This window comes from Podarcis tiliguerta (genome assembly GCF_965153285.1).
Source record: "Podarcis tiliguerta genome assembly, chromosome: 6".
Classification (NCBI taxonomy): domain Eukaryota; kingdom Metazoa; phylum Chordata; class Lepidosauria; order Squamata; family Lacertidae; genus Podarcis; species Podarcis tiliguerta.
Window position 1 is genome coordinate 39,113,187 of NC_139539.1, and position 26,890 is coordinate 39,140,076.

The following is a 26,890-nucleotide window of genomic DNA, read 5'->3' on the forward strand; positions in this document are numbered from 1 at the left end:
AATTTACACAGTTCCGTGAATCATAGGGAAGTGTGACAAGAATTGCAGGGCTTGCTTTTAAGGGCAGACAAGAGACAAGGACAGCAACTGATGCAAAGAAGAAGCAGCCACAGCTACCTCTTAAGCCTTGTGGCGAAGCAACTTCCCAATATCCTAAAAACCAAAGCAACTAATTGGACTAAGCAGGTTGTTGTTGTTTGTAAGAGAGCCTGCTCAATGGAGAAGGAATGTGGTATCATGGTTAGAATGTAAGACTAGGAACTGGGAAGACAGGGCTTGAATCCCTCTGCCGTGAAGCTCAGTGGGCCAGTCACAGTCTTTCAAGCCTAACCAACCTCACAGGGTTGTTGTGAGCGTATTATGAATTTAGCTTTCCCCAAGAACTAGTGCTAGTGTGGTCCTCTTCTTTTGCAAGCCATCTTAGCTTCTTACTTCAGTGATTTCAAGTTTGGAGATGTTGGCACCTTCCTTTTCAGCAGCTGCCTGCTGCCACAAAGACCCCTCAGCTCCTCTCCTCTCTGGAGAGGAGCTTCGCAGGAGCTTCACAGCCTCTCTGGAGCTTCAGACTCTCACAGGCTTGCTAAAGGCTTTTCAGAATCTCTTGTTTAGTTCACTGGCAAATCTCTTCAGTCTCCCAAAAGTTGCCCGACTGAGCTTTCAAACAGCAGGAGCTGCGATTTTTCTGACTAGAACGTCCACTGAAGGACTTGTAATATCCTGACCAATTTGGATCCTACTGCCAACTCTCATAACTGAAATCTCACAAAGTTACACAGCCAGCCTCAGCCACAGTGCTGGTTTAGCTGCAGCTTCTTGGCAACCTGCCAATTTAGCTCCCACCCAATGTCTTTCTCTGGTTTCAGCTAGAGATAAAACACACATTTCACTCTTCACACAGTCAACTACGAACAATCCAAAGAGTGTTTGCAACAGAACACACTTATTATATTTGAATTTCTCCCCATAGAAGCTGTTATGCAAATTAAAATAAATATACAGTGCTCCATCAGGGGCTAGATTTCAGGTTGTGTAATTGTTGGGAAGAGCATGATTTGCATGCTAAAAACCTCAAGCTCAGGTTCAACCTCAAGCGCCCATGTGGCACAATGGTTTCGAGCAGTGGACCGGGACTGGGAAGATGTGGGTTTAAATCCCTCCTTACCCATCAACACCACAAGGCAACCAGGCAAGTCATCATTTCTCAACATGAACTACCTTACAGGATTATTGTGAAGATAAAATGGGGTAGAGTGGGGGTGGAGGGACTATGTATGCCCCTTTGAGCTCCTTGGAGGAAACATAGGTTATAAATGTAGTAAATGCAAAAAAACTGAAATCCTGGTGAGCCTCTACCAGCCTGTGCAGAGCAGGGACTGTAGGCAATACTGAACTAGATGGACCAATGGTCTAAGGAGCATCTTATGCTCCAAACACAATTTCGAGGCAGCTTGTTTGGGTAATACCTAACCAGAAAGCCAACTCACTTGCCAAAGGTACAGGTGTAACCAATGCCTGATTCCAATGAAGCATCCCACATGTTATTACATTCTTATGAGAGTAAGTTCTAGGCATTATACATTCCATGACTCTCCCCTATCAATAACGGCACACAGATTTCCTTAAAATGAGAGAGAAGAGGATCGTTTAGATATCCATGAGGGAGAGCATCTGACACCAAAGGTTTGCTTCTGTCACTTAGAATTATGGCTCCACCGCCTGATCTGACTGAGATTCCAGTGGCACATCAAGTTGTGTTACCAGCTGCTTTGGGGTTAGATTGCAAGCAACATGCCACAGACACTCAAGTGAAGCAATCAGCATTTTATGGTCTCTCAAAATGCAATGGTCACACCTGGCTGGCCAGCCATCTGGGTCTGCTGAGGGGGGAAACAAATCACTGCATGAACTAACCAGGAAAGCAGAAGAGGAGAAATGAGGGGTGGGGGAGCCTAGGCATGCTTTATTTTAAAAAGGAAAGGCTAATAAAATGATAAATGCAAGCAGTTCAATTCTGGAAGTATTCTTTCAAGACAATAACAATCATTCGTTCTCCTTTAAAGCCTGGGCAACTGAGAGTGTTATTCAGTAGGCCATAGTGAAGAGCTTTCAACTGCAGAGGTGTAGCAGTGATACACATACTTCTACTCAGCAGCACAATACCCTAGAATAATAATAGAGTGTATATGTGGAGCAGCTGCAACAACTCAAATAACATTAACATGCCCAATACCTCAACCAGTTTTCAGGAGCAGGGCTGGGGAAAAAGTGCTCAACTCCAAGACCCTTTCACCTGAAGGCCTCAGAAGATTCCAAGCTTCTCAAAATGGAGGCCTCCTATTAAATAAGGACATCCCTAGAATATGCTGAGACACTGTAAATTGCTCAGGTGGGAACTTATATTGCCTTGCCAACCCTGTGTAGAACTGTAATTACACAACCACTTTCACAAACAAAACTGAAGTAGTCCAGTTTACATTACAAGTAACTCACAACTTGCCCACATTTAACTTGTGCCCATTCAGCTTTACACACTTGGCCATTTTAAAAAATGAAAAGGGGTCCAGGAAAAAAGACTTTGGCAATCCCACTCACTTATTGAATCCAATGTGCTTTGACTCTATGAGACCCCAGCATCAAGCTGAGGGTTGCCTGTACTTCACTTGCTGAATAAATTGACAATTTAACATTTGCCAGATCTGTTTCAACTTCCTTTCCATGCATGTCCTGGCATAATAAAAAAATCCCACCACAAATATTATCTCTTTTCCCCCAGGGAGTTGTCCCACTCTGGGCCCTTCCCACGGTTCCTTAGTTCCTTATACCAGCTGTGACAAGGGATTTTCCCTTCCCCTCAGAAGAAAAGCAGAATGGATGTGTCCTGGACATCATCATTGATATTGTTATTTATTTCTATAGTACTTAACATAACCTAAAGAGTATACAGTGGTACCTCGAGTTACGAACTTAATTCGTTCTGGAGGTCCGTTCTTAACCCAAAACCGTTCTTAACCTTAGCAGAGTTCGTAACCCGTAGCATTTGTAACCCGAGGTACCACTGTACAAATTAATAATGAACAAATTCATGCCTGGTGATTCACATTTAAATATCAGTGATGAACAAAAAGGAGCTCATTTTTATTTATTTTTAGGTGCATATTCCTCATTCAGGACTCAGCAACTGGTTTTGTGGGGAAAGCCCCTTCTCACACCACAACAGGTGCAAGAGGATGCCGGTTCAAGTGAATGGGAGCTTGCAGGCTGACTATGTGAACCTGAATAGACCAGTTTAACACCTTGCCTGCCAGGACCTACTGCCTTCTGCAGCAAACAACCTTGTCTCAGATGCACCTCTCTGAACTGGTCAGGATTTGAACCAAACATTGACAACGTAAGCAGCCAGCCTCAAAAGCAGTACAGTGGTACCTCGGGTTACATACGCTTCAGGTTACAGACTCCGCTAACCCAGAAATATTACCTCAGGTTAAGAACTTTGCTTCAGGATAAGAACAGAAATCGTGCTCCGGCGGCACGGTGGTAGCGGGAGGCCCCATTAGCTAAAGTGGTGCATCAGGTTAAGAACAGTTTCAGGTTAAGAATGGACCTCCAGAATGAATTAAGTTCCTAACCCGAGGTACCACAGTATCTGAAGGAGTTGTTGAAATAGGCTTTGTTCCCCCAAAGCCTACAGAAAGCAGAAAGTCAAAAGGAAACCATGCATTTGCACTTTTGACATGAGTTCTCTCTGATCAGTACACACCCAGGTTTAATTGTAGCACAAAAAGCAAAAGAGGAATCTGCCCAACATAATTCTTTTGGAAAGGGAGTGTCTGCTGAATGAAGAATGGCACCAAGAAGGGATTTTTTGTTATGATGTGCAGATTTGAAGAGAACCGTTTTAGTTCCCATTAAAAAAACCCAAAAACCACCAAGCAAAAACCCCCTTTTGGAGTCAGCACTTGCTGCTGCTTTTCTTCTGTTAAAAAGAGAGCACAATCTAACAATTTAGAGAATTACTTAGAATAATTAGTTAAGATGTTTGGCACTGAATCTTCCCCGGCTTCAGATACAGGCTTTCATCAGTACTTCTATATCCAGGATATGGAATTTGTCTATGTAAATATGTTTCTGCATGCAATTGATAAGAAAAAGCAATTATTGACAACACATATACATTCTGCTGCGGATACCACACTGCTCACTATAAAGAGACTATAAATGTATATTTGTATATACATAACTCAAAAACTCAGCTGGAATTCCGAAAAACTTTTGCACCAGGTTTATAAGACAGCTGGTTTCTTTTTCAGCAGTTGCAATTTCTTGTTAAGGTTGAAACCTGGCGATCGTTAACCATGGTTAATGGTTAAGGGGAACTCATGAAAGAAAGGAAGAAAGGATCTGGGACCATTCAGTTCTATGGGTGAGAGAGACAACCGTACCTCCAAGGCGGAGTTCCACAGCCAGGGTAGCCCCACAGAGGAGACTCTGTCCTTGACAGGAGAGAAGAACCTCCTCGGCCCCATTCAGGGAATGAATTGGCACATATGGAGAAAGATGCTCCTGGAGAGTTGGTGTTGTGTGAATCCACATTGCCACACTGCTCAGAACTCTCACAGCCATATTCTGAACCAGCTGCCGTGGCTGGACTGTCTTCAAGGGGCAGCCCCAAGAGTCTAAACAGTAGGTTTAGAGAATGGATTATTGTGGCCAGGGTATCCAAGTCCAGAAAGGGCCAGAGCTGGAAAGATGGGGTGGAATTCATGCTGTTGTGAACATTCCATCTGCACAAAAAATTCAATGGGAAAAAACTGACCAACTGTGACATATTGTTGCAACAAAATCACAGAGCTGTCCATAATGTTGCTGCATTAATATGATGCAGCAGGACCGTATGGTGTCTACTGTCTCTTCCAATCGCCCTTCATTTTCAAATGGCTCTGAAAGAACAGATTTGAGCCACAGTCACTCTTCTGTGTCTGCGTACATCGCAGAGAGAAATACTAAAATGGAGATTGAAATTGGAGGGAAAGCCAAAATGTGAAATCAGGATGGCAGCGAAGAGGGGTCAGCACACGAACACTTGGCTACAGGAGCAGGAAAGCTCTCCCGCCATGCAGGGAAACAAACTGCAACGCTGTCAGGCTAGAAGAAGAGATGCTCTGAGGCTTGTGCCAGCTCTATCCCTTGCCAAAATGTTGGACTGCAGAGCTTATTAAGCAGCAACATCCAAGCTGGCAGGCTGCCTCAATGAATTTTTTTTTTTTTTTAATAGCTATACATCTTCCTAGTGGGCAACAGCGATAGTCTGACTGCATGTTTTGCTGGAATCCTAAACTCAGAGATGACCGTCACCAAGTCTCTGGTCACGTGTGGATGAAATTCTCAGGTCCACTTATAATGTGTGTGTGTGTGTGTGTGTGTGTGTGTGTGTGTTGTGTTTTCTTGCCTATGGCTTCCAAGAGATGCATCAGCTCCCTTCATACCCAGACAGAGAGAACCACAATAGCTTGCAACGCAGGATAAACCTGTCTGCTTAAGCTTAGGATACAAGCTGAAAGGGGGAAAGCATTTTGACACATCTTTTTTCATCAAATCCATCTCAGCAATGAATAAAATGGTGTGCCCATGCAGCCACCACAGCAGCACTCAAATGGCTCATTTAGATGCTAAACTGGAGATTAGTGCTGCACTTGAGCAGGGTCACCAACAGGCTGGGTACACATGTACTTGTCCCAAAGCCAACAGTGCTCCTGTTCTCTTAGCTTTTTGTTTTTTAAAAAACATGTCAGTCATGGATAGCTCTCCTCACTCAGTGCTGCTCCAAGCCATGGTTTGGCTATTCTGCATTATCACCAAACCCAGCCCTGTGGTTTGCCAGCTCCAGACCAACCATAAATGGTAAGTCAAGAACAACAGTCTTAGCACAAGTCTAAGCCAAACCATGGCTTAGTTCTGAGTAGCAAGGCAGCTGTGGTTTTCACTGCGAATACACACATGCTGCCACATTCATGCTTAGTTATGGCGTGGAGTATTAAATGCAAACCAAGCCTATAAACCAGCAGTTAAAGGTAAAGGTACCCCTGCCCGTACGGGCCAGTCTTGCCAGACTCTAGGGTTGTGCGCTCATCTCACTCAAGAGGCCGGGAGCCAGCGCTTCCGGGTCACGTGGCCAGCGTGACATCGCTGCTCTGGAGAGCCAGCACAGCCGGGGGTGCTTTCGAACTGCTAGGTTGGCAGGCGCTGGGACCGAACAACAGGAGCGCACCCCGCCGCGGGGATTCGAACCGCCGACCTTTCGATCGGCAAGCCTTAGGCGCTGAGGCTTTTACCCACAGCGCCACCCGCGTCCCTAAACCAGCAGTTACTCTTCAACAAATAGTTCTTGTAGTGACTGTGATTAGGTGCATGAAAATACAATTCAAGGCACTGCAGTATTAGAAAGGCAGACAAGCCTAAGGAATTTTAGAAAGAACAGGAAACAGAAACATATCCTATCACATCCTACTCTATAAATCTATGACATGCTAACAATTTAAACACCACACCCAGTTCTGGGCATGAAGATGACGCTGGAAAGATGGGTTTAGTCTTGCCTAATATGGCAAGAAGGTATACTCTTAATTTCTAGGAGCCACCCTTAACTCTAAAAACACTTCTAATAAAGCAGACTCCCCCAAGAAGATTATAGTTATGTCCAGAAAGCAGAGAAAGTTGGATTAATTAGATTAATCCTCATGGGGGGAATGTTATTTAGCAACTGCAGAGATAAGCTTTCAAATATTAGCAAATGTTGGATCAAACCAAAAGAAGTATTAAAGACTATGCTTGCTGAAAATAATGGTTCAATTATAATCCATTTAAGACTACATTAGCAGCAATGGGCTCCCTTAAACAGAAAACAATAAAAATGACTGTACTGGATCTGGAAGATCAAGCAGGAAACACACAAACACATCGTCAAATGCAGGAATGTAGCGTAGTCCAAGACAATTATGAAATGCACAATGGAATCCTGTATTGAGATGTGATCAATTTAAATTTAGCACTAGCAACAAGAGTGCAAGATCATAGTCACAACAAACAAGGCAGTCCCCACCCACTAAAAGTGGTAACACAAAAGGAAAATAGATTAAGAGGGAGAAGGAAGAAATGAGCAACCACTGCTACAAGTTCTTCTAATAGCTAGCTGCAGTGGGAAAGTTTGAGGAGGAGAAACTGACAAAGGTTTCTGTTCTCTCAGCCGTGCCAGTGGAGTAGCCTTATATCCCTTCTCTTTCCTCCTCTGCTGCACTGAGATGTAACGGCTGCTAAGTGCAGATTAATGATTAGGAGACCAGGAGCTGAGAGCTCCTAGTTCAAATCCCAAGTCAGTTTATGGGACAGATTTAGGCAAAACACACACTCTCAGCTGAAAACCACTAGCAATGTGCTGACCACACACACAAACATGCTTAATGCAAGGAAAATAATGTCCTCTTCAATAGGTGTGTTGAAAGTCTTACTTAGAAGAGGAATCCAAAATACTTCATACATGGGCAAATCCACTGCCCTGCTGTTTTGCTGTGGGCAGAACAGGAGGGGGGCGTGGACACAGGTTTTTCTTCTTTTCCTTCCCATCAACAATTATTATTTATTCGATTTATATCCTGCCCTTCCTTCCAAAAAAGCCGAGGGCAGCCAGGAGAGGAAGCTAACCACACCAGCCCCAGGGTTGGTGGAGAGTTGCCCCATTTCTGCAGGGGTGCCAGGAAAATGGCGCCTATCCCACCCCTTACACACCCCGTAAATATGCTAAAGTTATTATGACAATTATGACAATCAGAACTTCTGCCAGGGTAAACAAAAGAATGCATCTTATATCTTCTTTTTAAAAAACAACAGGAAAATCTTGTCAAACTCACCTGTACCACATACCCAGTTTAATTTGTTTAAACTTGGAACATAAAAGACTTTAATCCGACCTATCTATCTCTGCTGATTGCTTTTCTGGGAAAGTGTTATCTTTTAGGCCACTCTTAATGGGTGTCATTTAGGATTAATGAAAGCTAGCCAGCATCCAAAGATGGGGGGGGGACCCCAAATCATCCTTCCTGAATAATTCATCTTTCTAAATAAAATAAAAAAGTATTCCAAGTGTGCCTGAAAGCACAAAGGGAGGGAAAGTTGACAGATTTCCCCAGGGAGGGGACTCCATCATGGAGATGCCACTGCAGGAAAGGCCCCACCTTCCACAGACAAAAGGTCTCCCACGTCTGCTCTTGTGGCTCAGCTACCGGGAACTGAAATGCCTGAAGTGGATCAGCATTGCCAGTGCTTTTTATTCAACAACTCTCTCTCTCTCTCTCTCTCTCTCTCTCTCTCTCTCTCTCACACACACACACACACACACACACACAATAAACCACAACACAAATGCACACAAACAGAATTGCAGCATGAACACAACTAGGAAGTACAGTCAGCCAGACAACATACATCACTCTATTAGCCATTTAAGAAAGCAACACGTTTCACTTTTAGGCACTATTCACAGTGCAACCTCCTGTATGTGCACTCAGAAGAAAGTATCATTAAATGCAAAAGGACTTGCTCCAAGGTAAGCGTGTACAGAATTTCAGCCTTCATTTTCAACTCCTTGGTGGAGTAGAGTCAGTAGCTACCTCTAAGACAAGTGACAATTCAGCACTAAAACAGGAAACGTGTATTAGCCATAGAAGAGGTCTCAGCCAGGAGCAGCACTGCTCGCAGGAAAATGTTCACATGCTCATCCAGCCATCATAACAAATAAGGAATGGCTTATAAAATGTGCAGAGGCCACTGTCGCAATACTGGGTGCTTTGGTTTTATTTGCAAGTGAAACACAACACATCTGAACAAACCTATTTCAAATCACTAGATGCCCCATCCAATTAAAAATGTATTTCAGATAACTCTGGGACAGGCAAGGGATACAGCTGTGAAGCAACCTAGGCATCTCTTATGCTGCTCCAGTCTTCGCATGCATATCATGAGCCCATTTATTCATTCCAGGCATAGGAGCCAACTCCCAGGGGCCGAGGTCCCTTTGGCTTCCCCAGTAAAATATTTGAAGAGCCCCCACAAAGTTAATGGGCATTGCCATTCAAATTGTGTGTGTGTGTGTGTGTGTGTGTGTGTGTGTGTGTACCATGTCACGTGATTGATTGTGTGGGGTGGGGCTTACCTGGTGCCCCCAATATTTTTTTTAATTTGGCACCCCTGGTTCTAGGCATCTTGAAGGGGCTTACTGGGGTCCTGCCTGCTGGCCCTGCTGCCAACCTCCTCACGTGCAAGGGCAGTGTTTGAATGGAGCCCCTCCCTCATTTTTCAGAGCCCTGGATCACATGACCCTCTGTGCATTCAGGTGTAGACATGCAGCCTCTGTATAAACGATACACATGAACATATGGAGGCTGGAGATGGGGCCAGGAGGCACAAGCCCAATCATATTCAAATCATACACCAGCAAATTCAGGTTGTGCCATTGTAGTCGATTGTCAACACACTTCCCTGAAAGACTGGACTTTTGTGATAAGGGAAGTGACAAGAAAAATGCATTAGAAAGTGTATGGTAATATTTGCTTTGATGCAACGTCATTTACCCTGCCCCCTCCCAAAAGGCAAATTAGAGTTAATGCTTGTGAAATAGCCAATGTCTGACACATGTCCTTGTTATTTTATGAAAGAGCCAAGAATACATTTTCAAATAAAATAAATCAGAACAAATGCTCAACAAGCAGGTGATCTGAAGAGCCCCCAATGAGGTTACGGAGGGGGGGTTAAAAAATAAAACGCAGACCCTGTTCTGTCTATCCTGGCATTTGCCTACCTAGTAGTACTAGCTATGAATGCACAGGCCTTTTAATTTGTTCACATTTGACTGATATTTTAATTCAATGTTGAACAGTGTTTCATACTTGTACCAGCTGACAAGTAATGGTATTTTATAGCTGGCAGCATGCAACAGCTATTTAGTATTTAACTGTCTTTGTTTGTTAGCATGTAACTGGCTGCACTAGATAGCTTTTGAGATTTTGCATCTAATTCCTGCCAAAGCAATCAGCAGACTCCAAGTTTCAAAGATTCCCATTTTGAAATAAAATTCCACATTCAAATTAAAAGTAGAATTGCCATGTAAAACTTCCAGTGGCAAAATTTAATGGCATAAAAGTCATAACTCTGCAAAGGAGAGACAACATCAAAAAGCACAACAGTTCTAACCAAATCATATACAAGTCATGAACAGAACACCCAACTATCATCAAGTGATTTACTGATAGGCTCATATGGAAAAGGCTGGCAACAGTATGGTAAACGGCAGCAATGGAACAGGTTAGTAAATGATCACACAAGTCAGAGAGCAAGGAAGGGAACCACTTGAAGGTTTAAGAGGCGGAACAGCGAAGTAAAATGGAAAACACAAAAGTAATTTCTCCTCCCTAACAAATAAGCACCTTGGAAGGCAACACAGCTGACATTCATCTGAACAGCTAGCAACCTAGCTAAAGTCTGTACATCAAATGTTCAGATCAATCCCGTTGGTGTGTTTACATAGGAATATCCCAATAGGAGACTGAACGGTGAACACGAAGTTGAAAAGATTAAGCATGTTAGATGAACAACGTGCAGATGATAAGAGGGCTTGCAAGACACATCTGCACCAACTTATTAATTGACTGATGTGCTGCAGTTTCAGAATGGAATACTCAAAGGATGTGTAAGCCAATTCGCTAATTAGGATCAAAGAGGGTTGAAATTCTCATAGCGGGAGCTTAAATAGAAGCCCGCAAATAGTCCAACATACCTCATGAAATTTTTAAAAGGGCTCTAGCACTCAGGTCTTGAACATAAATCAGTGCCTGCGCCAGACTTCCCATAAAGCTGCGCTCTCTCCTCCAGGACTTCTAAGTGCTTTGATAGGAATGCAGATCGGATCCAACAAGGTTACAACGTTTATTATCTACCTCGGGACAGTAAATTATCAATGTCTTTTTAAAGGCACGAATATCTCCAGTGTCCTACAAAAGGAGGCTCCTTGGCCCGCCATTGCGCTATGTACGCAGAGAATCAGCGGTCACTCACCTGCAAAGAGGCGACCCCGGGTGACGGGGTGGGACGGGGGAGAGGAGGCTGGAGAGTCCCTTTGCTCTTAAAGAGGCAGTAACAATTCAGGAGGGATTAGGGGAGGATCGACTGTGTACAAATCAGAACGGGCTGGGCCAGCAGAGGTGATCTGCTTGCTCGCCACGAAGGATGGGACCCCTGCAAAGGTGGGGCAAGGAGAAGCTACACTGGGACGGGGGGGGAGGGGGTGCCGTCGTTTTAGGAAGGACTGGAGGATCAGCTACCTGCACTGCCTCTTATCACATAGAAGGGGAATATTAGGGGGTCATCTTCAGGTCAGGAGGGAGCAGATCCCCACCAGCGAGCCTTTCCCTCGCCTCCGCCGGCTTGTCTAAAGCGTGGGGCTGCCCCGTCTACAGGGAGAGGGAGGGGAGGGAGCCCTTCGACGTGCAAAGCCGAGCCGAGCCACTTACTCGCGCAGCGCAGCGCCCGCTGCTGCACGGCCTCCCCGCACAGGTCGCACCAGCCCCTCCAGAGCGCGACGGCTTCGAAGCGGTGCCCTTCGCCCTTCTCCTCCCGCACGCGGGGGTCCCGCGGCTGCTCGAAGATGGTGCGCACGTCGGGCAGCAGCCGCGGCGCCGCGGACCTCAGGCGCAGCCGGTGGTGGTGCTGCGGGTGCGGGTGGTGCGGCTTGGCCGCCGTGCCCGGAGACGCCGGGGCCTCGCGGGGGGTGGCGGGAGCCCCCAGCGTCGGCCCGTCGTCCTCCGGGGCGAGCGGGACGCCGTCGAGGAACGCGTCGGTCCTGGGCTGCGACTCGGGGCCAGCGGCTCTTCCGAGGTGCTGCCTCCAGACGGCGGCGGGGGCGCACGTCGCGTCGCGCTCGGGCGCAGCCTTCCCGTCGTCGCCCCACTGCGCCATGCTGCCCCCCTGGGCGTGGGGCTGCTGCTGCTGCTGCGCGGGCTCCGGAGGGTTCCTGCGCCGGGGCTGCGGCAGCGGCTTCAGGTCATTGGCAGCGGAGCGCTTGAGGATCTTCTTCCTCTCGTTGGCGCTGAGGCTCTGCAGGAAGCGCTGCTGCTCCTTCTCCAGCAGCAGCGGGTAAGGGTACTGCCCGATGGCCGGGGAAGCCATGGCCATGGCGAGCAGGCGGGCGGGCGGGCGGGCGGCCCAAGCAGCTCCGACCTGCCGGAGGGTGGCCGGCAGCGCAGGCGCTCTTAAGAGGGACCTGCAGAGGCGGCGGAGAGGGTGGAGCGAGCGGCAGGCAGAGGGCGGGCGGCCTGTCTCCAGCCGCGGCTCTCAGCTGGGCTTCTCCGGCTGCACACGCCCTTTGCGCCGCCGCCGCCGCGCAGTCCGGCGCTCACCTCGAAATCCTCGCCAGCTGCGTGGGAAGGAGAGCGGATCACAGCTAGAGCCCGCGGCAAGGGAAAGAAGAGAGCTGGCCGCCCGAGAAAAAGACTCGCTCAGTTGTTTTAAAACCCTAGAAGAGCAAGGAACTCTTCTTCGTACAGAACGGCAGCGCCCGTTTTCTGCAGATGTGTAAAATAGCAATAATAAAATAAGGGCGCCTCTGTGCATGTGCAGAGTGCTTCCCCCCTTGCCGTCTGCGGTAACAAGAAAACTACCCGGAGAGCACTGGAAGCTGGACCGTTAGGGCGAATAGGGCATTGCCCCACCAGTCCGAGTCCACCCCCACCTGCCAGCCCTCTCAGTTACAGCCAGTGAGTGGCTCTGCCTGTCTTTGTAGATCTTGCTGCCTTCTTGCCTGGGCATCAGTCAACACTGGAACAGGTGAGGCTATGAGTTCTCAGAAATTCTGAGCCCCATCCTGTCTCCCTTTGGAAAGTAAGCTTAGCTCCCATTCTCCTGAAAGGCATAGGCTCTGCAAGGAGTGTGGAGGGCATTTCAGGACAGAGACATCAAGGGACACTTGTCTTACGCAATTCTAGCCCAGGTGGCAGAAAATGCATTATGGAGGAGCCAGGCATAGTTGCGCTCAGACCCTTTCACCTTCATGCCTAGTGAACCTGCTTATTCACTTCCAGATCAGGGTCTCCCTCCTTCGCAGGATGTGCTGCTTGCTCCACAGAAGTGTTAGCAGGTCCCACATCATCCAGAAATTGGTCAGAGGCACAGCGCTAAACATTGCGGTGCTGATAGGCATTCCCAAGGTAACTAACCCCCAGCATGGGCAGCAGTTAGCACCTACACACAGGCCACTCCTGACACCTGCCCTGGCCCCTCTTTGGAAAATGCATTAGGGAGCTACCATTTTTAATTTCCCACCATGCCCTGGAGGGATGTTACACCCAAGGGCATTGTGGGAAATTAAAACAGCAGCCCCTGGTCCCAACCACACTGGAGTTGACCCTGCTACCACTGATCCTTTTGACTGTCTGCATTTGTCTTCTAACAGCTCGTTTGTGTTCTAACAGAACTAGCAGGCAAGTTTGGCTTAATCAGCCAAGCCAGGATAGACATTCTCTTACAAACTCTAGCTTGTGCTGCCTCTGGATCATGTAAACTTTATCCAGACCTAATTGCTTACTCGGCTCAGCTAATTTTGAGGATTTAAGCGAGCCCTTTCAGGGAAATTCCAGGCTGTGTAAACACCAAGATAAAGGATCTGCCTCTTAGAGCTAACATGCTGGATCTGCCTTTCCACCCAAAAGTGAAAGTTTGCAGAGGAAAGTAGATATCACAAAATGAGAGTGACAGCAATCACACCTATAATGCTCCCTACTCTCAGGGAAAGAGAACCAACAGTTCTGGACACACCCCACTCAGTAACCTCTCACTGCACAACCTTAACCCCCCACCTCCAAATAATGCCACATGTCAGTATTACTTACAACAATTGCATTCCCCCTCTGCTCCCCCAATACACAACAGGCCCTCCCCGAGTAGTCATGGATACAGAATTCCCAAAGAATGAGTAGGATCACATCATATACAATTTGTACATATAAAACAGTCAATAAGGGATCAAACATGTCCTATGAAGAAAGGTTTGGGAGTTTTTAGTTTAGAGAAAAGGTAAGGGGTAACATGATAGAAATTTATAAAATTCTGCACTGCGTGGAGAAAGTAATAATAATAATAATTTTATCATTTATACCCTGCCTACCTGGCTGGGTTTCCCCAGCCACTCTGGATGGCTCCCAACAGAGGACTAGAAACAGAATAAAACTTCAAACATCAAAAACTTCCCTGAACAGGGCTGCCTTCAGATGTCTTCTAAAAGTCAGATAGTTGTTTATTTCCTTGACATCTGATGGGAGGGCAATCCACAGGGCAGGCGCCACTACCGAGAAGGCCCTCTCTCATAACACTAGAACTTGTAGATATCCAAAAAAATTGAATGTTGGAAGATTCAGGACAGATAAAAGAAAGCACCTTTTCAGACAGCACAGCTCAACTATGAAACTTGTTCCCAAAGGAGGCAGTAATGGCCACCAACTTGTTGTTGTTGTTTAGTCGTTTAGTCCGACTCTTTCTGACCCCCTGGACCAGAGCACGCCAGGCTTTGATCTTCTTGCAGTCCATGGGACTCTCAAGAGTCTCCTCCAGCACCATAATTCAAAAGGATCAATTCTTCGGCGATCAGCCTTCTTTATGGTCCAGCTCTCACTTCCATACATCACTACTGGGAAAACCATGGCTTTAACTATACAGACCTTTGTTGGTAAGGCAATGTCTCTGCTTTTTAAGATGCTGTCTAGGTTTGTCATTGCTTTTCTCCCAAGAAGCAGGCGTCTTTTAATTTCGTGGCTGCTGTCACCATCTGCAGTGATCATGGAGCCCAAGAAAGTAAAATCTCTCACTGCCTCCATTTCTTCCCCTTCTATTTGCCAGGAGGTGATGGGACCAGTGGCCACGATCTTCGTTTTTTTGATGTTGAGCTTCAGACCATATTTTGCACTCTCCTCTTTCACCCTCAATAAAAGGTTCTTTAATTCCTCCTCACTTTCTGCCATCGGCCACCAACTTGGATGGCTTTAAAAGAGAGTTAGACAAATTCACAGACGACCAGGCTATCGATGACTACTAGCTATGATGGCTATGCTCTGCCTCCTTAATGCTTCTGAATATTCGTTTTTGGAAACCACAGGAGGGAAGAGTGCTGTTGTGCTTGGGGGCCACTTGTGGGTTTCCCATAGGCATCTGGCTGGCCCCTATGAGAACAGGATGCTGGACTAGATGGGCCATTGGCTTGATCCAGCAGGCTCTTCTTACGTTCTTATGTTTACTTGTTGAGAGCATCTTAGGGGAACAATTCAAGCCCAGTGCAGGGAGATCCTATGGTCATAGATACGACATAGTACAGCGCAAGTATTCATTTAATTCTGTAGGCTAGCAATTAAATGAAATAGTGTCAAAATGAAGAATATATACTCTGCTTTATTGGCGTCTCTTCCCTCTCTAGTCATGCATTGTGCTTCTGTAGAGTTTGCCAGAGGGAAAGGAAGAACCATTAGATTAGAACCATGTTGAAGGAGTTTCCTCAAGTAAGGCACTCTCTGAACAAACAGCAGATACTCAAATCACCATTGTTGGGTCCTGCAATAAATATGATTGTTTTAAAGAAAAGGTTTAAAACATACATATTTGCGTCCCAGAGGTTGCACTTTACATTGTGTTCATGTTTTCAACTACTGTGAGAACTAAACGATGAGCACAATTTCAATGTATTAGCTGCAGGACATAGAGATGTATCAAATACAAAAAAAGAGGGGAGCATAAGCAGAAATAAATGCAAACTTCATAGGAATAGCAGAGCAATACAACTGAGACCATTTAAGCAAGTTTAAAGAGACGCAAAATAGATTGGGGTTGGACCAAATGAGTACATTTTGAATTTTGAGAGGGTACTCTCCTCTGGCTGCTTCCTTCATCTCTCCCCCAGGGACACCTCCTCCCAGACAGGCAGAGAGAAACATGCACAGAGAGATTATTTGCTTTTCCATGGGATCTGGGGAACAGTCTGATATTCTGTAAAATACAAATTCATGATTTTACACAGGGAACCCCCAAAACCATTATTAAATTAAGGTTTACATTAGTAGACTGCAGGTGGGGTGGGGGGAAATCACAGATCTGGCGCTGGCCAAAAAGACACAGGTCCTCATGGATCTTCATGACTTTTACATATGATGACAAAGGAAACACTTGACACATCACAGAACATATAAGTAAGCACAGAGGTGGCCTATGATTTGATGGTGGTTTTTCAGGGTAGTCTTGGGGGAAATGATGACAATCCATAAGAGTCCATGCCTCAAATCCATGTTTTTGTGCAACAGCCAGATCCATGATTTTTATAGTTTATAGTTTAGTAGCTGGAGACAGACAGATGTGATTTGCTGGTGACTGGAACCATGGGGAAAATAGGCAATTTCTAGAGGCTCTGTTTTGCTGGATCAGACTTGGGTGTGCATGCATGCCCACGGTTTCTCTCTCTTTCTCTCTCGGGCAACTACATTTTCCCTGTTCCCCAACTCCTACAACACTCCTCCTTCTCTCCCCCCCCGCCTCCGTTTCTGTGTTTCCCCAATAGCTGCCTTTTCCTTCCTTACCTCCTCATTTGCTTCACTTTCTGTTGACTGCTGAGCCTTCACAAGCTGGAAGAGGAAGTAGGAGACAGCATCACACTTCCAGCCTCTTCATTCAATGTTCTGTACACTTTTCAAGTGAGGGGGAGAAAGAACCACATTTGCCACTTCGTGAGGAAGGGGGCAATGAGTGGGGCAGGGGAACTTAAAGGCTTGGAAGGCACATGGGGATGTCCTCAAAGACACCACTGCTCTCGTGGTTGCCACAATGGCAACCCCATAAATTAATTAAATAACAAAAATTGTCATTAAGTTTTGACTAAACACACATAGGGCAGATGGGTACATTGATTTTATTGTCTAACTAGATGCTTCATTTACACTTACAGCCAGCTTATGTCTGATTTTTTGCCACTCATTATCATTTCAGAACACTTCTAGCCCAGCACGATGGATATTATCATTGAGAAGAGTTGGAAAGGTCAGCTCAGAATGGGATCTAACCTCTTAGACCTGCCTTTCACATAAACTGGGTAAAGTACGGAATAGCGAGATGAATTCTCCATTTCCCCTATATTACAGGTAACTGGTCTCAAGGGAATGAATGACCCAAGACAAGGACAAATTTTGGAGTCTTAACACAGTAAATGTTCGTCTAAGAAGAGGAGCATAAGACAAATCAGATGGATATTTCCCTCTGCAAGGCATGAATATCTTTAAAATAGTTAATCCATCAGGCACATTTGAAAGAATGTTTGCCATTTCACACTGAGTCACAAATTCAATACAATCTGTCTTTAATTAGCAATTTGCCCTTTAGATCTCAATTCTATAGGGGGAAGACCACAGCTGAGAGCAGATTATTAGCACTGACAGCAGAGGAAGAAAATCTGATTTATATGGCTGCTCTGGAAAACAGAGGAAGTGTGGCCTGTTAGCACCCATGTACAGATGTTTAAGTTAGTATCTGACAATATGCTTGTGGGCCACCATTGGGAGAGTAGCAATTTGTTGACTTTGGATCAAGGAAGAGTCATATTTTATCCCTAACCATAAACTCACTGTTCCTAAATGAAGGTCAGAAAAGATTATGGGTTAGCCAATGTTAGTCTTACTCAAGAGTAGATAATTGAGCCTGCGTTACTTAATAATAAATGAATGTAAGTTACTTAAACACATTGATGCTGACGGAGCTACTCTGAATATGGCTAACATTGGGCATCATTCTATGAAAGGGATGTCTGTAATTGGCTAATGTGATAGAACTTATTGAATATATTGTATCCAAGATGTAGTAATTTGTATTTATCAGTATATAGTACTAGTAGCCACTAGGCTCTAACTTGTGTTTCAGTGTCTTACAATAGGATTTGTAGCCTAACTTTAAGAGAGATGAGCTTCTGTCATTCATATCCAGCCATTATTTCCTCCCCAAAGCAACATAAACTCAGAAGGACTACTCTTCCTTCAGGAAGATGTCGCATACCATGGGTAGGCAAACTAAGGCCCGGGGGCCGGATCTGGCCCAATCGCCTTCTAAATCTGGCCCGCGGATGGTCCAGGAATCAACGTGTTTTTACATAAGTACCTCCTCGAGTTAAGAACTTAATTCGTTCTGGAGGTCTGTACTTAACCTGAAACTGTTCTTAACCTGAAGCACCACTTTAGCTAATGGGGCCTCCCACTGCCACTGGAGCACGATTTCTGTCCTCATCCTGAAGCAAAGTTCTTAACCCAAGGTACTATTTCTGGGTTAGCAGAGTCTGTAACCTGAAGCGTATGTAACCTGAAGCGTATCTAACCCAAGGTACCACTGTAGAATGTGTGCTTTTATTTAAAATGCATCTCTGGGTTATTTGTCGGGCATAGGAATTTGTTCTTTTCCCCCCTTCAAAATATAGTCTGGCCTCCCCACAAGGTCTGAGGGACAGTGGACCAGCCCCCTGCTGAAAATGTTTGCTGATCCCTGTTGTATACTGTATCCTGGGTCAGAAGTGCAGAACAGCATTTACTCCTGGAATGTCTCAGGGGTGTGTGATAGAGTTGAAGGTTGATATTCTGATTGCAATATCAGATATGTTTCCCTGTATTTCTGCTCTTCAGGTAAAGAGTGCAGTTACTTATGTAGCCAAAATAGCACCACTCACCCTGAAGAGGGTAGCACACTATCAGCAGGCATCGGGGTGGGCTGGGGTGGGGGGTGGAAGACAAAAAATATCTTCATAAGGAAGGAAAACTCTAAAAATACACAATGAGAACTAATTATGTGCAATGGCCATGGAATTGGAAGTGGGGAGATAAAACCAGATGAGAGGAGGAATGGAATGGAGTAGCTGGAATTCTGAGCAGGGGGCACGCCTCCACACTGCAACATTTTGTTGCAGATTCCACTGTCGTCACTATAATTGTGAGACCTGAGCCCGGAGAAAGTTTCGGCTTTCCAAGCCCTAACTGAAGCGAACATCTAAATGTAATCCTCCTCATGAATATCACAACATTCCCAAGGGGTCAGAGCTCAAAGTGGCTGCTAAACTGACCTGAACTCTCAGCCAAAGAGGGGGGGAAATCACCCAATTGTATCCAGATCCAATTCTTGCAGTTTTGAGTATCTTGTGATGTTCTGCCTGTTAGAGGCCTAAGTGCCAGCTGATTATTTTCAGTGTGAAATTTGGGTTTAACTGGGGAAACGGGTAGGAAAAGTATTTTTATTTTCAATTTCTTTTATTTTCAAATGAGAGTTAAGGAATTTCCCCAAGTGTCCGCCCCGCTAATTCACTTAACTCATTGTTCAACCCAGAGGAAGTTCCCTCTCTAGAAGTTCCTTTCCAGTACTTGAAAGCATAGAGTCACACACTGGGGGTTGTGGATTTGAGAAGCCTAAATTGGGGAATTTTCCAGAGATCAGGCTTTTCTAAGAGATGCTGCACTATGAGGAACTGTCTTGTGCAATACAATCACACTGGCCCTCAAGCCTTTAAAGCCTTGAACTTTTAAGTCCAGGGATCTTTGCAGATAGCGAGGCACACTAAAGAAACTTGCTGATACTACCACAGAAAGAAAAACATACTAAAACACAGCCATTATGTAAAAAAAAAAAACCATGGTGGTGCTTTCAAAGAGGAAGGAAATCACAATTTAATAGATTTTGTTGAAATAATAAAGCTCTAGGTCTTGGGTGTTGAACCTCTTTCAGTCTGAAGACCTTATGGTAAACCTTTCACGGGTCACATGACAATGTTGGGTGGTGCTGAGACGAATGTGGGTGGAACAGTGGCTGTTCCTGTACAATAGGCTACATTCCAGCCATGCAAAAGTCAGAATTTTCTGCACTCCTCAAGCAAGGCAAGCAAGAGGCCTTATCATACTCCAAGGGCAGAAGTATTTGAGGTGGGCACAGACATGGGGTGCAGTCTGGGGACAGACCTGTATTCAGCTCCTAAGTCTGAAGTCCCACCCCCCACCGATTTAGGGGTTTTCCATAAACATGGTTGTGGACAGAGGTGTAGTGTTCATTTATTTCATTATACCCCCTCTTCCTTTCAAGTTCAAGGCTGCATGCATGGTTCCTCTTCCTCCTCCTCCTCTTTTTAAAATCCTCATTCAGACTTAATCCTACCTGTGAGGTGAAGTTAGGCTGAGAGATCATGGCTGGCCCAAGTTGGCTTCACAACTGGGTGGAGATTTGAAGCTGGGTCTCCCTAGTAGTCCTTGTCCAATGGGACAACCACCATGCCACACACACACACACACACACACACACACACACACACACACACCGGCTCTGTAATTAGTAACAAATGTAGTGAGCATTACAATGTGTTCATTTTGTTTCAAAAGCTGAACAAAGTCAAGGCAGCCATTCCCACAACGATGTTAAAATATGTAACAATCCCTAGTAAGGCCAAAATATTAAAATTAAAAAACTTTTAACCACAAGAAACAGCCATCGTAATCTGGGGGACCGGGTTTGCGTCCCCGCTCCTCCACATGCAGCTGCTGGGTGACCTTGGGCCAGTCACACTTCTTTGAAGTCTCTCTGCCTCAATCACCTCACAGAGTGTTTGTTGTGGGGGAGGAAGGGAAAGGAGAATGTTAGCCGCTTTGAGACTCCTTCGGGTAGTGATAAAGTGGGATATCAAATCCAAACTCTTCTTCTTCTATTTCAGGATTTCCATGAACTGCCACAGGCAGGGATCCTGCTGGCAGCATTTCCACCCACACTGGTGGAGTGCCATTGGCATTACTCTGTAAGCAGATGTCACCAAGGCTGGGTGGAGGGACACCTCTGTTCAAACCCTTCCTTGCCTCCAGCCTGACACAAAGGGGGTTTCGACTGCAGACTAAAAATATTAATACATTTGCATCAGATAACTATTATTAAAAGCAGTCTTGGCTAGATTAAAAAATAAATCTTCCCATAATTCTTTCAAGAAACATTGCATAAAGTGTGGAAGTCCAGATTTCCACTGAGCATTACCTGGCTAGCTGAAATGATTCATCTCAGGACTGATTAACAGTTCCCTTTCACTTGTACACAATGAGTCCTGTTGTTGTTGTCATAATGAGGCTGTTTTGCCTTATGCCAAATACTGCAGTACCCGCTACAGTCTTTTCGCTTTTGCTGTTCTCACATGGATATTGTCTTTTGCTAAAATGTGTGCAAAACAGGATGCAATACTTCAGAGGTCCACCAGTCTCAAGCTTATGAAAATAATATTGTCAATTACTTGTTTTTTCCACTAAACTGGGCACCTTATTATAGAAGAAAAAATAAGACCTGTTCCTTAACAAACACTCATCAGCTACTTGTAGTTCCATTTCCACTCTGAAATTTTTCGAGATGCCTGCATATCATTTTTTTTATCTAATAAATTTTCAGGTATCAACACAACACAGGTATCTATGGGTCTTTAGCATGTCTCCTTTCTCTTGCACATCATAAAACACATGCTCTGTGTTGCCTCCCTTCTTTCATCTAGGAACTTATCTAACCTCCTTCATGTATCTATCTTTTCAACATATAATTGCTAAAGACCTAAGCCCTACTCATATTTATTTCTGGATCAGTCATTTGGTTTTATTCTGCGCAGAAAGTATGTTTTGTTCAGTGGGAAATGGTTGCATTTCCATGTGTCAGCATATTTGTGTACATGCCAAGAAAGACTGGTTGGAAACTCTGGTTAATGTACTCCAGGAAACTCAGCAGAGCCACACAGCACAGTAATCAGATATTGAAAAATTATAAAGCAGCTTGTGAAATAATCAGTTATAAAAGAACAACAACAACAATAATAATGCACAGGAGTTTGTAAGTTTCTTGTACAGACATTCCAACGTTTATCTGAGTCAGAAGGGAAAATACTTCTTATGAAAGAGTAATCATTAAGAACAAGCCAAAAGTACCCAACAAAAAGAGTTCTATTTTCTGCACATTAAAGGAATGTTTAATGTGCAATTGCTACTTTAAGGCAGTTTAGCTTTGACAGTGGTGTAGTGCTTTAGAAAGCTCTTTCAGGGAGGCCAAGAGAAATTCCACATCAAAGTATTGGCTGATGTAAACATATTATTCCACTTAGGACGGAATCGACAAAGCAGTGTAGCTTGGCCATCTCCATTTAATTTCCATGGAGCAATAGTACAAGAACAAATGAAGCTACTTTAATAGGGCAGTTCCATTGCGACAAGAGTGCCCACAGGCACCAGCATAACATTTAAGTAAAAAAAGACACACACCCCAACCTAGAATCATAGGACAAACATGACACAGAAGTGGGCTTCTATTGTAGATACTGGCTTGTGGTCAACAGCTGCTTTGTCAGGAGTCCAAGCACCAGCTTCTTAGGCTACCACCCTTGCACATTGCTTTCAACAACAATTCATTTATTAGAGCTAGCCAAAGCAATAGTAAGAAAATGAAGGGCAACTCTGCTCAGTGAAGAACCATCCTTTCAGAGATCAGTCCTGTCAGCCTTGATCCCTCGTTTTCAAGTGGTGATGGGAATGACTGAGCTGAGGTGAGAAACACCACACATGAAATCCCAGAGGCTGATTGCTGGGGATTTCCCCTCAAGCTTTTGAAACAGCTTCTTGTGGCTGGGAAATCTGTAAGCAGAATCTTTCTTCCAAATGCAGTTTGCCCCTTGCTGGGTAGGGGTAATGAACCAGAGTGAACAAGTAACCAAGCAAATCTACGAAGTTCAGCATAACTCTAAGGATTTCTGTCTAATGTGAGCCCAGCTGCAGCATCAGAAAGTGAAAGACAGACTCAGGCATTGCTTCAGAGTCTGAATTCAGGGAGGGAACATGAAGTCTCTTTAGATCATGTTGATAAAGGGGCCCTGTCAGGTTGCCTCAGAGTGAGAAGTTTTGGTTGCTCAGAGATGTGGTAGAGTTAGCATTTCATGCCAAGAATATGTATTATGAGGTGTGCTATTTAAAAGTCTTGGGATAGGCTACATTATTGTGTTATTAAAACAATGGGGGCAGTGGGGGAGAACAGTGGTCAAGGCTTTTTTCTTCTTTCTTTTTAAACCTAACTCACGTCACAAGGTGCTTTAAAGCATGTGGTGTCTTCAATCTGTCACTATTTTGCAGGTTGGATTCAAGCGCATAGTGGCAAATTCAGGTTACGTAATTAGAATGGGTCTGATGCTCTTGCATAGCAAACCTACAAACACACAGAGTTTGGGCAGTAAAGAAGGTGACAGGAAAATGTGGGATAACAATTGCTTGATGTGACATTGTATACCATTCTCCACAAACAAATCAGACTGTATATTTAACAAGCAGGTTGTCTGGAAGCAACCATGTAGCCACTTCCAGATGAGAATAAACTCAATGGTGCTGGTGTGTGAGAGAGAGATACTGAATGGCACAGCCATGTGGATAGGGACCAGATATATGCGTAGATCTTTCCAGAAGACTGGTTCCCCAAGGATGCCAGTTGGGTAAGAAAGACCCACACATTTAACCCCACTTCACATGGTGGTTTCATTCACATACCCTTCCCAATAGGATGAGACCACATTGCAGGGAAACAGCGCTACCGCTCCCCAGCTTCTCCAGCTACAAATATTCAAATAATATGACGTTGTTCCCATACTTTGAAGTGACCATCCCTTCATTTTAACCATCTCTGTGTTGGCTTCATAGTTCCAAGTCTGTCGACTAGGCCGGTCACCAGGGTTACCGCCTGGTAGCAGGTGCCTGCTCTGAAGATTCATTGTCACTCGGCAGAGGTAGCATTATTAGCACAGAAGGGAAATTAACAGCCCATGGACAGTGATTTATCTCTAAGGGGTGGGAGAAAGGGCAGCCAAGGGAATGCCTTTCCTTTCTAAACCATCCACTTTCCCAATTCTAAAATATTTGCTTTCAGAAAGGGGAGGAGGTGTTGTCATGTTCGGCGCAGCCGTTCAATTTTTCTGCACGCTGCATTTATCATTGAAATGGTTTGCTCCATCTGCAGCGTGGAGACCTTGCATTATGTCTGCTCCCGTCCATTGGGGTTTGGGCCCATAAATCACTTACTAAGCAGGCTGGATAGGGTGCAAGGCAGGGATACTGCATCTGCTTCTCCAATGGCAAATAGCTTCCTGATATCATCTTAATGCTTTGCTCCCCAGAGACCCCTGGGCTTCCTATATCACTGCTTGACACATTGCGGCTGCTGGCACACAGCTGAGTCAGCAGGCAGCCTCTGAGGATTACCCGGGGGCTTGTAAAGCCCAAGGTTAAAAAATGGTAAAAAGGTGCAGAGCACGACAAATCCTTGCAGCCAACATGCCTAACCACTGAGCTAAAATGCTGTTTTCAGCAATACCCATCAGCTACTAAATACTCGGCTTGGCTCCCATCATCTCAGTTTCACTTACCCCCACAGCACACCTCTGAGAAAACAGAGAGTATCAGGCCAAAAGATGTCATTCTCAAATGCATGCCAAGGTACTCCACTGTCCTTTTAAAGAGGAAAAGCTGCTTCAGGAAGCACTGAATGGAAGCAGAGGGGGATTTTTTTTGGGGGGGGGAATAAAATGCTTAACACTTCACCCTGCCAGCCATCTTCCCACATCCAACCCACCCATCTTCAGGCAGCTTATTCTGGTTTGTTTGGTGTGTTTTTTTAAGGGAGGAATAATCTGGAAACAAATCTGCAAGTCCCTCCAACAAGAAGCGTGGCGCTTAGGAATATGGCTTTCCCAAAAGGTTCACCACTCCTGCATACCACTTTGCTGCAGCATAAATAAAATCTGTCTTCTTCATTATCATTCTTGAATGGCTTACACATCCATTAGACTGCATTGGGTCCCCCCACCCCTTTCTTTAAAAGGTCAGCTTCAAATATTCAACTATTGTGTTGTGGCCAATGCTAGTCCTATTCAGAGCAGAGCCGCTGAAGTCAATGGGCATGACTAACTTGGGTTCATTCATTTCAACTGGTCTACGAAACCCACCGGTTTCCATCTTTAATTTGCAAGAGCAAAATTGCTAACGTGATCCACAGGGCCGCATAGCACAAGCCTTCCTGCTGCCCTCACTCCCCTAACGGTATGGTGCCGTATACCATACCTGAGCCCCCTTTCACTGAATAGGAGGGGGCCAGGTGTTTGGCTCTGCCCATGTGGCTGCAGTATTTCATAGAACTGTAGAGTAGGCAGGGACTCTGGGGGTCATCCAGTCCAACGACCTGCAGTGCAGGAATATGCAGGTGACCTATATACTGCATCTCTGCAGGAGAGCACAATAGAGCAGCACCACCCATGTGGTTTAACAGAGCCAGAAACCAAGGGGAAGGGCCACAGCTCAGCGGCAGAGCATGTGCTTTGCATGAGCAAAGTTTGAGGTTCAGTCCCCTGCATCTCCAGGTGGGACTATCTGAAAACCTGGGGATCCAGTGCCAGTCAGGGTAGAAAAGGCTGAACTAGATGTGACTGTACATCAAAAGCAGCTTCTGAGGCAGGTTGAGGAGCAGCTGCTGCTGGGGGTGCAGGGGAGGAAGATGCCCTTGTTGTCCATCTCTAAGGGGGAATCTCCTGGATCACAACCAAACAATTCTACTTCAGCCTTAGCTTCTCTGTGCTGACATTAACTTATCTGCTCAGCTGTTTCGTTGTTGCTGTTTTAATCAAAGGAAAGCAGAAAACTCTTTACTTAGCTCACAGCCTTTTGGGATGAAAAAGTTAATACACACCAGGCCTGGAAGCTTAAGATAAATCAAACCAGAAACCTGGAAGTGTGTTGCTTGCCTGCTCTGCTTTGGGGTGAAAGCAAAACATTTATAATTAAACATACATGCAGCAACAAGACACCTGCCTCTCTCATCCATTTATCCTAATCAATTTTGGCTTGTTTCCAATAGCGAGCCTGAAATATATCCCGGCCATTTTCTATTTAGTGGGCAACACCTAGAACCACCTGAATCCAGCAAAGAATATTGAGGCAGACAGGGCTAAACAAATGCTTATGGAAAAAAAGAATCTGGTCCAGCCTTCTAAAGCACTCAGTGCCACTTTGATTAAAACCAAACAGTAACCAGTGAGTAAAACAGCCAATAAACTCACCAGAGAAATCAGCCCAAAGGAAGCTGAAATAATAATTAAAATGTTCCTTGCAGAAAGTGACAAAAAAGAACACCTTTTCACTCAATACTGAGAGAATTCCAGAGTGCTCCTATCTCCATTCATACTTGGCATAAAGAAGATAAGCATAAGTGACCCTGGTTTCCTCCTGAATTCATCCTGCAGAATTTTAAAGATAAGAGCCTTGACCCAGGGCTGGAAGCACACACACAACCAGTACTCTTAACTCAACACTATGACCATTATATGCAAGGCAAAATGTCCTTGAGTGTTTTAAAATAGAATTTTCCCCCACCGATTTCCTGTTGTACTTTCAGTAAACATGTCTGCTGTTTATCTCAGGGGATGCAATACAATTGCACTGGTACACACAAGAACACACCATGCATTACTTTTTTATGTGTATGCCTAAAACGTTTAAAAACGTGACCACATCGCTTAAACAATGCAACAACTCCTTATATCTCATAGATCCCAAGAAAAAACTATCAATATGCTTAAAACAAAAATACAATCTACATCCTAAACCTTCTACAAATATTTTCTCATCAAAGTAAGTTTTTTTTTTGTTATTAAAAATGGTATGTGCACCATGAGCAACCAAGTCTGTATTATGCCCCTTGAACCACTCTAACCAACAGATCAAAAGAAGATAAATTAGTTCTGTTTTCTCAGACTAAGCAG

The 26,890-nt window shown here is 44.9% G+C and overlaps 1 protein-coding gene and 2 long non-coding RNA genes across 4 annotated transcripts in view; all 3 read right to left on the reverse strand.

The window, feature by feature from the left end:
* The window catches only part of RASSF5 (Ras association domain family member 5), a 104,811-nt gene extending 92,531 nt beyond the window's left edge, over positions 1 to 12,280 (reverse strand). The window contains exon 1 of the mRNA XM_083444490.1: positions 11,556 to 12,280. Coding sequence (XP_083300616.1) covers positions 11,556 to 12,216 — 661 coding nt within the window. The 5' untranslated portion in view covers positions 12,217 to 12,280. The remainder of the gene's footprint in view (positions 1 to 11,555) is intronic.
* A 2,780-nt stretch (positions 12,281 to 15,060) lies between these two features.
* LOC310679421 lies at positions 15,061 to 21,491 on the reverse strand. 2 transcript variants are annotated; one of them, XR_014512239.1, is made up of 3 exons: positions 21,106 to 21,491; positions 16,653 to 16,697; positions 15,061 to 16,068 (listed from the first exon to the last, which is right to left on the reverse strand). It is a non-coding gene; the product is annotated as an uncharacterized lncRNA (long non-coding RNA). The 2 variants fall into 2 exon arrangements; XR_014512240.1 differs by lacking the exon at positions 21,106 to 21,491 and adding an exon at positions 19,166 to 19,590.
* A 426-nt stretch (positions 21,492 to 21,917) lies between these two features.
* On the reverse strand, positions 21,918 to 26,066 carry LOC310679440. The gene is made up of 2 exons (XR_014512263.1): positions 24,503 to 26,066; positions 21,918 to 23,295 (listed from the first exon to the last, which is right to left on the reverse strand). It is a non-coding gene; the product is annotated as an uncharacterized lncRNA (long non-coding RNA).
* Between the last annotated feature and the right edge of the window lie 824 nt (positions 26,067 to 26,890).